At 37.3% G+C, this 15846-nt stretch overlaps 1 protein-coding gene across 2 annotated transcripts in view; it reads left to right on the top strand.

Moving 5' to 3' along the window:
* WASHC3 (WASH complex subunit 3) overlaps nucleotides 1-15846 on the top strand; it is a 47887-nt gene that overhangs the window by 18955 nt on the left and 13086 nt on the right. The window contains exon 5 of one of the 2 annotated variants that reach the window (XM_036251923.1): nucleotides 756-863. In XM_036251923.1, coding sequence (XP_036107816.1) covers nucleotides 756-863 — 108 coding nt within the window. Of the gene's footprint in view, nucleotides 1-752; nucleotides 864-15846 lie in introns of both variants that reach the window. The other variant, XM_036251921.1, reaches the window with a different exon arrangement.

Consider the following 15846-nt stretch of genomic DNA (forward strand, 5'->3'; position numbering starts at 1 on the left):
CTAGCTTTGCACTGCAGTGAGGGCAGGGTGGAGCATGGACTCCGGACTGTGGGAACGGCTGCATGATAAAAGCATTTTCTCTAAAAGATCATTCCCCAGTGTTCTTCACTGTAAGTAGTATTTATTATTTCATCTTACCCACTTAATGGAGAATGTTACCATTAATAGTTCCATCAGTAGCTGCACTATACAAAACCAGATCATTTTGACTGAAAAGTGGGATTTTCCTCCATAAATTCTCTAAGCATTGCTTTCTGATCGGTTAGAATAACCATATCCACTTAGAAAAAGATTACTTAGTAAATGAGGAGTCCATCTGTTTAGATGTAGATACCTAGAAAATCAGCTCATTGCCCATTACAGTTGAACAATAGACAAATCAAACTAGTTTTATTAAGCTTTGTTAGAAGTTTTATTAAAATAATATGTTCACCTATAATTCATCATTTTTATCAGCACCCTGGGGACAAGTCAAACAAATCTAATATTTTTTAATTTCATAAATATATTTGCATTTTTAAGGAACAATATAGTGTTATTAAGTGTAGCTTCCTCTGAAATCATATTTAAATATTTGTAAATATTTGGAAGCATATATCTTATAATTAAATTATTGGTAATTAAATTTAGAAATATGATTTTTTTTCTGATATTGATTGCTTTAGAACTATACAAAGAAACATCCCTTTTAAGTAACATGATAGACCCCTTTTGTGAATTGTCTAAAGATTTACACGCAATACTCTCTACAGCAGAACAGTTTACAAGACTCTGGACCACAGGAAAGTGAAGTAGCAGCAGAAAATATCTTAACTGTAGCCAAGGATCCAAGATATGCCAGATATCTCAAAATGGTTCAAGTGGTAAGCTGATTTGGTCTGTCTTCTCTGTCTAGCAGCCTCATTTGAAATTCTTGATCCTGGAGGTTTCATTGTTATTTTTCAACCTGAACAACTGCTAAACCGAGTGACCAAGTTTTCTACTCTCTTACTTATTTCTTTCCTATGTTCAGTTAATGCCCTGAAAATAGTAGCCAAAAGTCAAATCTTTCTCATTAAAATTAATCTCACACTTCAGACTAACAGTTTAATACAAATTTATATACTTTCTTTGCTTTACACAAAGTTGCCATTGCAAATCTTGGATGTATCAATAGAGGAATGAAAGTGGACTATTCATAGAGCTTTGGCTTAATTCCCGTATGCTAGCACAAATACTTTTTTTGTAAATTTTTATTCTGAACTTTACTTGTCAATAGTTTGGTTCGCCCTGGCCGGTTTGGCTCAGCGGTTGGAGCGTCGGCCTGCGGTCCAGAGAGACCCGGGTTTGGTTCCCGCTAGGGGCACGTACTTCGGTTGCAGTTTGTCCCCGGCCCTGGTTGGTCGTGCAGGTGGCAGCCACTCGATGTGTCCCTTCACGTCGATGTTTCTCTCTCTCTCTCTCCTTCCTCTCTCTCCCTCCCACTCTATCTGTACAAAAAATGGAAAAATATCCTCGGGTGAGGATAAAAAAATATTAAAAAAAAAAATAGTTTGGTTCATAGAAAAGAACATAAATCTCTTGTCCATGTAAGGTAAGGCTTTTAATTTATTATAGGATTTTAGAATTTATATTTTTTCTAGGAAATCATTACATGGTATGGTACCAGAAACATCTGCTGTTGTCTATAACAGTAGGAGGTACTTTCTTTTTATTCCTGAAGAAAGTCCTGTTGCAGTTGAAGGAGCTAGCTGTCCATCATTTCTCTGTTAGTTAAAAAAGTAATGTTTTTGTACCATTCCATTATTAGGCAAAGGAAATACTAAAGAAAAACAGTTTTATTTTACTGTTCATGCATTTTTTTAATCACCAAAAGAATTGAAAACCAGTAGTATCTGACAACCAGAAAGAGTGGATTGGCTCATGGAGAAGCTGCAGCGGTGATGGGGGAGGAGAAAGGACCTTTCAGAAGCCACGCGTTTGTCACTTTCAGAATTCTTTGCTGACAGTCAGAACCCTGGGCTCTCTAGTCTGTAGGAAAAACTGAACCAGGCTTTGGGATGAAATATATAAAGTTCTCTTGTTGAAGAATGAAGTAGAGCTGTTTTGATATGAACCATAATAAATTCGTTTTTAAAGCTAGAACTCAGGAAAGCTTAAGCTAAGCTTAAAATATGGTCTGTTAAAAACTGACTCTTTCAAACAAAAGAGGAAAGAACGGTTTCAGAGTGACTCTAAAGTATGAAATAGGAAAATCTGCTTGATGGTTTCTGTAAGAATGCCCTGACATCTTTGATAAAAGACTGTCTTAGGATAGCTATCCTTGTATTCTTGATGCATTTTACCCCTGATTTTATGAGAACTTTAAAAACTCGTATTTTCTTTTTCTGTATAAAACCTCTGTCCATTTGTTCCACAAATATTTATTGAACACTTACTTAAGGTACTATTTTAGGTATTTCCCAGATTTATTTAGGCAGCTAAGGTTTCCAGACACCAGTTGAAATTATTTTTGTTATTCATTCTTTAGACCAATTCCATTACATTTCAGAATTATATATTATCACATGTGTGTGTACATGTGTATATTTAGATGACCCTTTAAATATTCATTTTTCTACTCATGCGGCTTCCTACCTCACTAGAAGTAAAAGCCAAAGTCCTTCCCAGGCCCATGAGATCCTATGCAACTTAGCTCTCCCATTACCCTTTGATCTCTTATCTCTGTTCGCCCTGCTCCAGCTACTGGCCCCCTTGATGTCCCTTGGATAACTATATGGACAGTCTCCTCTCTGAGGCCTTTGCATCAGCTATTCTCGCTGCCTCAAACATTGTTCTCCCGGGTATCTTCATGGTGTACTCCTTCGCTTCCTTCAAACCTTTGCTCGTATATTACCTTCTCACTGGCCGCATTCCTTTTACACCTGACCTGCTATATTTTTCTTCATATAACCTTCTACTATTATTTAAAATACTCCACATCGTACATACTGTGGCTGTGCATCTCCCGCTACTAGAACACAGGCTCCCTGAGGGTAGGGGATCATCTGGGGTGACGCACGATTCCCAGTTCCGAGGACAACCTGGCGCGTAGTATTTACCAGTGAATGAAGAGGCCTGCATTTTTCTCCAGGCCATTTTACCTTTTGATGGGTTTTGGAGATAGATTTCTTTTTCACACTGCCTCAGCAGTTTTTAGACTGACAAATTCTGGTTCCTACCCTGCTGAATTAAAGTCTCTGAAGCTGGGACTTCAAGCTATAGCATATGTATTTCCAAAAAAAAAAAAAAAAAAAAAGCCTTCTGATTAAGAGCTATTTAAAAATATTTCAACCTATATTATAACATTGTTCAAAGAAGTTTTATTTAGGAACATTTAAGAAAGAATAAATTATTATTAATTTTATTTTATTTTTAATTCTGTGAAAGTACTTCAGTTTCAGCCCATTTTTTTGCTTGGTGTCACTGAGTGTGAGCAGGGGCTTAGTTTCTTCTGCCTCGACCTGTCCTGTTTTTATCCCAGTGTTCCTGATTTCATCCTTGGCCTGCCCTCTGCCTTTGGTGCGGGTATTTCTAATCCCTCAACGTTTCCAGGTTCTGGAAGTCGACTTGGCTGTCTGTGCTCAGTCATCAATCATTCTTTTATCTGCTTTTAATTTCCATGTTATTGTGGTTCATATATGCCTCTGAGTCATTAAAGTTGGAGTTTGGGCCTTACTGTTTGGGGGTAATTTTCAAGCAGAAAGAGGGAGCAACATCTTTACACTGCCATCCTAAAATTGCAAGTTCATCCAAGTGAAATTTAATTTTATTGTTTTCAGTTTATTGTGCCAGCCTGGATCCCAGAATCTTATTACCCAACTGTTGTTTCCTACGACTCCCTGTCCTGAATTCCATTCTTCATACCAAACCACAAATCCTTCCCGATGTGAGCTCCATGCTTTTCCACCTCTGAATCTAGATTCCCCTTAATTACTACATGCCCAGATTCTATTCCCCTAACCTGTTCCCATGAACACTTCCACCAAATCATCCCAGATTCTGAACCCACCAACACATAAACCTTAAGTAATGTCTCCCACTATTGATCAGTCTAACTATGCTACCTATATATTTTTTGAAACTTCTCACTTCATACCTGTTCAGTGATTATTTACTCATATTTTGTCTTTCCTGTTGAAAAAGGAAATCACGAGAGGAAGAATTGTGTCTTGATTCATCTTTGTATTCACTTGAACACCTTGCCCATAAAGGTGCTCAATCAATATTTATGGAATGAACTACTTTATCCTGCATATTAACTCTTCTTTCTAGCTTTGTGTCACCTGGAAGTGTATAGAAGTGCTCCCATTTCTTCAAGTTATTGATCTAAAATGTAGAACCAAACCAAGACTAGACCAAGCAGTGGGCTCCTTGTGAATGGCTGATGTGAATCTACCAGTCATTACTCTACTTGAGCCATCTATAAGTCCACCGTGTCTCCTGCTTCCTAAGTGTACCATGAGTGACTGCAGATGTCCAGCTGCAGGTGCAGGCTACGTGTCTGACAATGTCCTTGATTGTTTTTCCTGCACATGGTCACTACCAGAGCTCCTGTCACTTCTGCATAATCATTCAGTTCTGTCTCTTTGTTCAAATATGAGTAAGAAATAGTTAAATCATTTTCCCTCAGTGTTTCCTTTGTCTGTTGAAGGATAAAATTTTTAGCATGTAGGAGTTTATCAGATGCTCTGATTTGGGCAAAATTAAGCTACCATTATATCATGTCTGTATCTTATCCTAGTGCTTATTTACAGCGTGTTTCAGAAAACCTTATCTAACGCCTGCATCTGGTCAGATGGCCAAAAAGAATGCTCCATCTGATAATACAACTATTGCCTTTTTAATTCACTTAGGAGTTCCTTTAATCCTGTGTTTAAGAATTTTCATATATCTGGATATGTATTGATTTGTAGGTAATCTTTCTCCTTCCATTTGTCTTTCAAATGCCAGTTCCTGTTTATTAATTTCATCCCACTAAGTGTTAATGGTCTCTGATATTTACCTATTTTGAAATTTCATGTCTTCTTTGTACAAATACATGCACACACACACACACGCGCGCGCACGTTCTATCACTCTCTCTTATTTTAGGCTACTGGACTTGTTTTCTATTTCTTTATACCACTCCTCTTAATAATTACCTGCTAGTTCTTCCACTGATTTTTTTCCTCCTGTCATTAATTGAGGATTTTAAAAATTATTTCTTTATTGGGATAACATTGGTTAATAACATTATATAAACTTCAAGTAAACAGCATTATTATTCAGTATCTATACTCTATTGCACGCTCATCCCTAAAGTCTAGTTTCCATCTGTTACCAAATATTCTTTGCTCTCCCCCTACACCCCTTGCCTCTGGGAGTCACCTTTCTATTGTCTGTATCTATGACTTTATTTTTATTATGTTAGTTCATGTTACTTTTTTGTTTTATATTTCACATCTAAGTGGAATCATATGGTTTTTGTACTTTTCCATTTGACTTATTTCACTTAGCTTAATACCCTCAAGATCATGCCATCTTGTCACAAATGGCAGTTTTCCCTTTTTTATGATGGGGTAGTATTCCATTGTATATGTACCTCATCTTTATCCACTTATCCATTTATAGACACTTAGCTTGATGTCATATATTGGCCATTATAAATAATGCTGCAGTGAACATAGGGGTACATATATATTTTAGAATTAATGTGCTTATAGTCTTTTATATTAACTATCCAGAAAAGGAATTGCTGGATCATATGGTAGTTTTATTCTTAATTTTTTTGAGGACCCTCCATACTGTTTTTCATAGTGGCTGCACCAGTTTACAATCCTTCCAACAGTGTATGAGGGTTCCCTTTCTCAACATCTTCTTCAACACTTATTTCTTGTCTTTTTAATAATAGACACTCTAACAGGTGTGAGGCAATGTCTCATTGTGGTTTTGATTGGCATTTCCCTAATAATTAATGCTGTGGAACATCATTTCAGATGCCTGTTGGCCATCTGCATGTCTTCCTTGGAAAAAGTGTCTATTCAGATTTTCTGCCCTGAGGATTTTTTACCCGTTGATTTCCATGTAAAGCCTCTTGCTCATACCTGCGGATTTTCCTAAGCATAATCTTTTTATTATTCTGAACCACTTAGCACTTTTCCGGAGTATAATCATTCTAGCATCATAAGTCATCACCAAAACTATTGTTCTTCAACAGCGGCTGCATAGTTCATTGTGTTTTCTATACCCATATCTTCACAGAACTCTAACTAGAAAAACAGATAACATTATCAGTCTACTTTAGAAAATGTCTCACAGAAGAGTCGTTAGAGACCCACTGCAATCTGTATCATTGAGTCCTTCAGTTTCTGCCACTGACAAGGGGAGAATCTAGATAGCTTTGCATCTCTCTACTTCCAGATGGTGAAATCCTTCCTGTTTTCTGTATTAGTCTTCTAATCAGTACTTCATTCTGGTAAGGTGGTTCAGTTCCTTGACTGACTCAAAGGGACACACAGAAGGAAAAACAAATTTGAACATTCTATAAGGAGGAACCTAGTCCCAGTGCATTCTAGGGGGTAGCTTCATTACACATTATCTTATCAATGCTGCAAAGTGTATTACTTTCACAACAAGACCTTAGATTTTATATTTTTTATTTTATTTTATTTTTTTATCCTCACCTGAGGACATTTTTCCATTTTTTGTTCAGGTAGAGTGGGAGGGGGAGAGAGGAAGAGAGAGAAACATCGATGTGAAAGAGACACATCGAGTGGCTGCCACCCGCACGACCAACCAGGGCCGGGGACAAACTGCAACCGAGGTACATGCCCTTAGCGGAAACTGAACCCGGGTCTCTCGGGACCACAGGCCGACGCTCTAACCGCTGAGCCAAACCGGCCAGGGCCAAGACCTTAGATTTTATTAAAACACCCATTTTTTCTTGACCTCAGAAGGCAACTAAGATTTCTCTAGCTTACCCATTACTCAAAATTTAGTTTGAGTTATTAATGCAGAGAAAGACCAACACCTGCATAACTCATCAAAGACTTGCACTTTGTCTGTTGGTATGGTCTTGAGTAGTTTATCATCCATTGTACACATGACTACATGTTACCAAAGCTAGATTTTAGAAGCCTACATTCTGGTGAGGGGATTGCTTGTATTAACTAAGCGGAAGGTAGCATTAGCATGGTCTCAGAACAAAATGAAACAGCCTCTCTTTCTGGGAAAAAAAATTTACTGTATACCAACAATATAAAGATCTATTCTTAGTGCCCCAAATAATATTTATGTGCCCTCAGAGGGAGTTAACAGTACTAGAATCCTCTCACCTTCTAAAGACAATAATAGGATCTTTCTCTCTCTTTTTTTTTAATTGATTTTTTTTTTTTTTTTTAGAGAGAGAAAGGAAGGGAGAGATAGAAACATTGATGTGAGAGAGAAACATCAATCGGCTGCCTCCTGTATGCCCTCTAGTGGGGATCAAGCCCGCAACCTGGGCTTGTGCCCTGACCAGGAATTAAACCGGGACCTCTCAGTCCATGGATGACATTCAATCCACTGAGCCACACCAGTGGTGGAAGGAGGTTTTTCATTTTTAATGGTATTTTCATCATTTAAAAATTATTTGTTGCTTCATAACCAGAGTCTTACACCTTTAATTTCACTTCAGCTGAATTTCTTTTTCCAAAATGTAATATTCTTTCACTCAGCATCTTAATACTTACTAGGCCTTCAGCCCTCTTGTGATCTCTTCTCTTGTTTCCTTTCTGAATTATTGTTTAGAACTATTTTATTCTTTAGTAAGACAGAAAATAGACAAATGTTTCCCAAGCAATTTTAATTTTTCTGCTAATATGTTTGTTGACCACCCATGTAGTGATCCCTCAGTTCAGATAGCACGACATAGGAAGTCCTACAAATTACAGATACAGATCTTTACAAGCTTCCCAGCTTCCTGCGCATCAGTGGACCATAGTCCTCTGGCTTCCTAAGCTGCCGGGAGACCCGCCTTCTCCTGGGTCTAGCTCTCTCCTGGAATGTCCTGCTGACATGTGCCTCGTCTCACTGGTCACAGAAGCTGCAGATCGATTTTAGAGCCCAGTTTGTTAAAACTGCTTGATTGATAGAAACTTCTTTGGACACACGGAGCAGAATTTATCAAATGTCACAGGTATCGGTTCACAGAGAAATATGCTGTACTTCAGTTTTTGGTCTCCATACCTTCTTCTGTCACAGTGGGATGACCACCCTCTATGAGATAAGAATGATGGTGGTCCCAGAAAGGAGGTGTTTATGTGAGACATCTAAATGCTGCGGGGTACACCCAGACCTGTACTCAGTACGTCTGCGATGCAACATGATACAGTTTCTTAGTTGTGTCACACAGTCCTATGTGACCACCATCAGGTCGTGTCACCTTCTTGGACTTCAGTATCTTCATACGTCAAATGAACTCTGAAGTGCTCTCTAGATTTATGATCTATTTAATTGATCCCCAGATTTGGATCTCATTATTAATGAATGTTCCTGGAACACCTGCTGGCATTTTCTGATTCTTTTTCCTTTTTAAGCAAGTTTTACACAAGATTTTTGAGTGAGTAATACTGTTATGTTCCAAATGTGGCAGATAATTGATTTAATGTTTGTTGTCATAATAGAGCAGCACAAGCCTTTACTAAATTACATACTGCTTTTATAACTTAACTGGAATTGTGTACATAGATCACTTTTCCAACAGTTCTCCCCCCTTTACTGGCAGAGCTTGGTGAATCTGTTGCCAGTAATGAATTGTGCATTGGGAAAGTCCGACTTCCACATGAAGAAGCTAATGACTTGTATTTTCTTAAACCAAATTTGCCAAAACAGTCTCTTCGGACACTTAGGCTTTTCTAAAGCTCTGTTTTCTTTGGCTGGTTCAGAATGTGAATTGAATAATCTCTTGGTCTGGTGGTTCTGATTATCTGTTGCCAGCAGTGGCTGTTGGCCTGGGGAGATGTGACTTCCGTTACCTAAGCATGAAGAGTCTCCAACTGATTATTAAAGACGTTCACCAGGAAGTTATGTGCCGCAGACCTTGTGAAACTAATCAGGCATGGAGTGGAGTGCCCTTTAGATGAGGTGTCATTTTTGTAAGAGTAATTAAAGGATTTAAAACTCTGTTTGGGATATGACCCCAGTGTGACTTTCCATGGTCTAGAGAGCTCCAGGGTAAGTTCCTTATCACTGATCAACAGTATAGTCAGAAGTGGTTCAGCCCTGGCCGGGTAGCTCAATTAGTTAGAGCATCATCTGGATACACCAAGGCTGCAGGTTCAATCTCCAGTCAGGGCACATACAAGGAGCAACCAATGAATGCACAGATAAGTGAAACAAATCGATGTTTTTCTCTCTCTCTCTTTCTCTTTCTCTCTCTCTCAAAAATCAGTCAATCAATTTTTTTTTAAAGATATGGGTATTCTTTTTTAACAAAACCATGTTTTTACTGATTTCAGAGAGAGGAAGGGCGAGGGAGAGAGAGAGAGAAACATCTGTGAGAGAGAAACACCAATTGGCAGCCTCCTGCACACCCCACACTGGGAATAGAGCCCACAACCTGGGCATGTGACCTGACCTGGAATCGAACTAGTGACCTTCTGGTGCATGGGACGGCAATTGTCCAACAGAGCCACACCGGCTGGGCAACAAATAAAATTTTTTAAAAAGTGGTTGTATGTAGTCGTAGCTGTGGAATACACGAATATGGATTTAGTTTAACAGCTGTATGTTATTTCCTTTTGTATTGTTTCTTTTTTTAACTCCATAGGTATTATAATATCATCATGTGTTTTGTTTCCTTTATGATACCAAAGATTTACTAATCAACATCAAGGTCAGTATTTTGGGGATAGTACAGGTTTGTGGGGGACAGCTTTTTGTGGTGTTTTACATTGAAGATAAAAGCTGCATGTACAGCGATCGTTTTCTCACCATGTGAAGGTAGGTAAAGAAAGGATGTAAGTGCACATTTTTCTAATTACACGCATAATTTAGCTAACTTTGAAAATTGAAAAGGGAAGATAGTTCTCCCCATCAACCAAATGATCAACCAGGTCTAACTCAAAGAAGCAAAGCTTAGGGAACGATACACCATGTGAGTAGGAACTTCGTGTTGGGATAAATGGAACTCAGGTGAACACAGTTATCTTCCTTCCTTGACATTCTGTCATACGTGAAAGGTCAGAAGGAGTAGATGGAGATTTCTCCTGAGGCAGAAAACTGTCAGTGAACCACAGTCAGGAGCCCCTGAGGTGTTACCTTTGCTTTACCTTTGGCCTGAGTGTCTGGAGAATCTAGAAACAGGTAACTTTTGCTAGTATTTTTGACAAAGAATTAGCAGAATTCCTTATTCTCTGCTAAAGTAATGAAGCAGCCTCTAAGGAACCGTGTGGGAAGAACTGTGCCAGTCTCACAGGTAATCAGTAGTTCAGTATAAAATTGAGAATGCAAAATAATCTTAAAAATAATTGATAAGACAATTCATTTAGGGTGCTAAATTTGTCAAACCAGTTTTTCTTAGTATAAAATTATCTTTGAAAAGAATATATTTTTTCAGGAATACATATTGTATTATATTTTTGTGTCATTGGCATAATTAAAATAATTGAGGTAGTGGATAGAACAGCTTATCTGAAACAGTCCTTTCAAGCCAAAACATGTAATTCTTTATTTCAGTTTATTTATTTTACTAAATGGCAAATTTACTGCCCCTGCCATAAACTCACTGTAACACACCATACCTCTGTACATCTCTCCCCACAAAAGAAAGGAAGAAAAAGAAGGAATAACCCAACCAAGCAAACACAGGGGAAGGAACTTTTAGAGGATAAATTTAAGGTACTTTTAACTTTCATAGGAATTTCCTTTGAATTATATATAAAATGGGAAGCAACAAAGGCAGGCATTTAGCAGAAAAATATCTTTAACTTTGGACTTGTGTCTTTCATTCCAACTTCTTTAAGCAACCTCTTAGCTCCTGCTTTCGAAGTTGTGACAAAAGGAACATTACTGTTAAGCTTCAAGAGGAAGCTTTGGAAGATACACACCAACAATGACAGTTTTTATACTTTCCTGAAATGTGTGGTATAATTCTTTTACTCGGATCCAACTATAATGTTTTAGTTACCCAACTTTGATTTCTCAGTGCTGTTTTTTCTTTCCTGCTGACCCCTTCCACCAGGAGTAAGGCACTTCACATAAAAGCTTTCCAAAGCGGTGAGGGGGAAATAATAATAATGCAAATTAGGTAGTTGTTTACTAACATTTACTCTCTTTAGAAATATTATGAATCTCACCTTAAATATGAAGTTGTTTGTCTAAGACTGTGGTTAATTAATGGAAGAAAAAGTAAAGATCCAGAGGAGTAAATAAGCTGTACAAGGAAGTGGACTCACTGTTGGACTCACAGGTGGAAAGACAGTTCTCAGAGGGTTTAGAGACCACCGGCTTGAGGAGAGCGTTTGAGCACCGTGATTGGACAAGGATCTCAGGTGGTGGTAGCGTTCATTATTGGATGGACACCCCTGGTGCGGAGGGTATGTGTGTGCCTTAAGTAGATCACAGACAGCAGTGCAAGATGCAACAGCATGCTTCATTTGTCAGTCAATTCTTTGGTAAGGATTTTTATAATTTGGAGAAAATGCTAATATGTTTACTGTATTGTTTTTGAAGGAAGTAAAATAGATTTCAAAATATTTTATTGGGAAAAATGAATGAAAATTATAGATTCCTCTACCTGAAGTTATCAACCTCTTTTGCATTTATCTTATACTACAATTTAAGTAAATATTTCCAGACCTAAGTACAACTTCCCAGAGTTGTCATAATATAATAATACAGCATCCTTTTCTTATTCTTTTCCTAGTCCAAATTCACAAATGACTTTTATTCAGTTAGCTGGTTAGACCATGTGCTGATGGCATTTTAATATCAGATTCAGGGCCCTTCATTGTGGTTCTATAGCCACACAAATGCCCGATTCTAGCCATCTCTCTTTAAATTGATACCTGTGGATCTCTAAGGACATTGAATGAGCAATTCATAATACACCAGTTCAAACACATTACCACTATTGAAAAATTAGTTCGAGCCCGGCTGGTGTGGCTCACCGGTTAAGCATTGACCCGTGCACCGAGAGGTCTCCAGTCAGGACACATGCCCAGGTTGTGGGCCCGATCCCCTGTAGGGGACATGCAGGAGGCGGCCAGTCGATGTTCTCTCTCATCGATGTTTCTATCTCTCTCTCCTTTCCTCTATCTCTAAAATCAATAAAGAAAAAATATTAGTTCGAAAGTGAATATCCTTTGGTTTCAATCAGGAGACTTATCTTTATAATTAATTACTAAAAATTCCATTTGTCTTATCTTTTATTGCTATATTTGGAGATTTTTTTAAAATCCTCTTGAATAGGTACATATAGTAATGAGTTTCCAAAAACTGAGTAAGAGACTATCTGAACTTATTATACTTTTAAGTCAAGTAGCGAATTCCAAAATGATTTGCTTTAAAAATTATTTTAAAGTTTTTATTCCTAGAAAGTAAATGTGTAATTAAATTTAGAAAATTCTAATCAACACATGTTTTCAACAACAAATATCATTTGAGTGAAATGAGGCTTACTAAAGGTATAGTATAGCTGAAGTACTCATAACGGAGTCTTAGTATTAATGAGACTATCGAAGCAAGTCTTTACATTTTAGATGTTGTTTCTGTACAATAAAGGGAGGAAAATGGGTTTTCCATAGCACCGAATTATTCTGAAAATTTTAAAAATTGAAGTACTGTCCGGCTGGTGTGACTCAGTGGATTGAGTTCGTCCCATGGACTGAGAGGTCCCCGCTCCATGCCCGGGTTTCAGGCTCCGTCCCTGATGGGGGGCGTGTAGGAGACAGCCGATTGATGTTTCTCTCTCAAATCGGTGTTTCTATCTCTCTCTCTCCCTCTCTCTCTAAAAAATCAATTTAAAAAAAAATTTAACACTTAAGTAGCTACAAAATGCAAAGAACACACGATGCACTTTTTTGGTCATTAATATCTAAAATTTATCATGTCAGAAGAATATCCAGGGGAGAAGTCAATCACCTGGGGAAATTGATGCAGCTATATTCTGTCTCATAACATACCTAACTTTGTGAAATGATTTTTTAAATTTTTCTTGGTATGCATTTAGGTTAACCTTATTGTTTGCAATGCCTGAAAAGAACTACTAACATGTATTTATTTTATGAATAAAGTAACTGCCTTACCAACCTTCTGGGGCCTTGGTCATGGCTGGTATAAGTTTTATCTATTTTATCATGTGACTTATTTCTTCATCTTTAAAGATACCTGATGCACAGTCAGTGACAAATACTTTCTTCCTATGAAACTGATCTGGTAAAAGAATCACTGAAAAAGGAATAATTGACTGTCAGCTCCTTAGAAGCCACTGTGAATAGTACAGTCAAGATTTGTGAGCTGCTTTTTTGCCCACATATTTAGGTTCAGATTAATGACCCTTGGAGGCAACAGTATGAGGGATAATTTTAGAGTCTATTATTTTCTAAATCTGTTGTCGTTAGAAATAAAGCTTCCTTTTCTTAGACAGCCGTGTTCATTCTACAGTGAGTAAGAGATTTCTTTAAATTAATTTGTATTCCTTCACAGAAAGCTTCTGGAAGGAGAAAAGATTATTACGTGTATACTTGTTTTTGTGTTATGGTTTGTTCAGTAAACATTTATTATCTGTTATATAGACTATTTCATCTGAAAAGTGTATCCTACATATAGTACCCTACTAATATATTCTATAAAATGCAGTATAGATACTTTAAACAGAGCATTGTTGAAAATCAGAAGACAAAAAAATGATTGTGTCCATTTCACTAAGTAAAACTGTAAGTAAAAGAGCCTGTAAAAGGGGGGTGTCTGCCTTTTCCCAACCCGTAGCATCTTCTCAGCTCCTATTCATCCCCTCGCCCTGAAGATAAAAAAGTACGATCCACCTATCAACTCATCGATCTTTTCTTTGTTGTTGATCAAGTAGGGAAAAAACTTCATAAGCTTCATATTTTCCACCTTTTGTAACTGAATTGTTGTGATTCAAGCTCATAAACTGAGAGGAAAAACTCAAATATAAGGACCATGTTTTATTATTTTAAAAGAGGAAAATCATCGCTATTAGATTAAGAAGGTTTTTTTCCCCTTCTAATCTAAAACTTGAAGAAAATTTCAACATGGTTTATAAAGGGATTTAGTAGCTTGGATTTCATTAACACAATAACAAATAAATGTAAATAGTAGCAGTTCTATAACTCCAAACAGTTTTTGTGATATAAGAAACTAGTATTTAACTATTAATGTTGCCATCATAATTTCATTACTGTGGCTTCTTTGCACACTTTCTCCAGTGACGCAAATACAGACATGATTTTTTGGAACATCAGACTTATGGCTGCCTTCTCTCTTTTTCATTACTTATGTTGGACAAACTGCCATTATCACTTGCCAAAAATAATCCCACAGTTCAGTAGACTTTAGTTTTGAGGTCTGTTGTGTCCTCCTTAGACCACCAGTAGCCTCGTCTCTTGGAGATCAGAAATTGGACACTTCTTTTTGATGTTTAACAAACCAGACTGTTCCTTAACCTCTGAGAGTGAATACAGCAAAACAAATTTCTAAGCAACATCACCAGAAACATAGCAGCAAATCCCTTTGGAATGTAACCAGCCAAATTATTTTTGTATCAAGCTTTATGATATTTGTATTAAGCTGATGATAATAGTAAAATCTTTAATAGAGTAAGATAGTTTAAGTTACATGTATTTTCTTTTATCTATATCCATATACAGAAAAGACTAAAGACTCACCAAATTTTGGTAATACCTGTATTCTTTTGCTGGAATCTGCTTTGAGAAACTGAAGGTAAAATATGGAATTTATAGATTCAGACTTCTATTATTCTTATATGATGATCAATCCCATGAAACAAATCCCATGTTAAAATAGGGAACTTAGCTCAGCCGGTGTGGCTCAGTGGTTGAGCATCAACCCATGCACCAAGAGGTCGCTGGTTCAATTCCCGGTCGGGGCACATGGCCAGGTTGTGGGCCCAGTCCCCAGTGGAGGGGTGTGCAGGAGGCGGCCAATCGATGTTCTCTCTCATCACTGTTTCTGTCTCTCTCTCCCTCTCCCTCCCTATCTCTCTAATATCAATAAAGAAAAAATATTTAAAAAAAAAATAGGGAGCTTAGTGAGTTCCACCAACTTCCTTGTTCCCTTACCAGTTACACCGCCCCTCACTCTGCCCTACACACACTTTCTCTGCTATATTTTAGGAAATGTTTTCTGTCTTGTCTTTTTCCACCTATTTCTTCTCCCTTCTGTTTTTTCGGCCTTGTAACTTTGCATAACCTTTCCAATGATATCCTGTGGATTATGCTAAAGTGTAATAAATAAATCACATAGTTGAGTTTGTAGAAGAACCTTATACCATCGAACCACAGTTGAAGGAAACTGAGAGGTCTTTGTAAAGAAGTATGAAGTTAACTCTGCTCTTTGTTCCATTTCTTCTTAGCACTTCAGTGTTTTTGTATGAACTGTTTCAAACGTCTGACTTCCCCTGTTATACCAAATAGATGAATGGCATTTTATTATCAAATAAAATTCCCCACCTTGTCATTCAAGTAGTCAGATTGCTCCACTACTATATACATTTTATTATCAGGTGATTAAGTACATTTTATCTAAAAACCTTTCTCTCAAGTCTTAGTTCCAGGTGATATATTTTTAAAGTGCTGCAAATTTTATTCTCGTGCTTACTTTATC

This window comes from Molossus molossus, unplaced genomic scaffold, assembly GCF_014108415.1.
Source record: "Molossus molossus isolate mMolMol1 unplaced genomic scaffold, mMolMol1.p scaffold_m16_p_10, whole genome shotgun sequence".
Taxonomy (NCBI): Eukaryota; Metazoa; Chordata; class Mammalia; order Chiroptera; family Molossidae; genus Molossus; species Molossus molossus.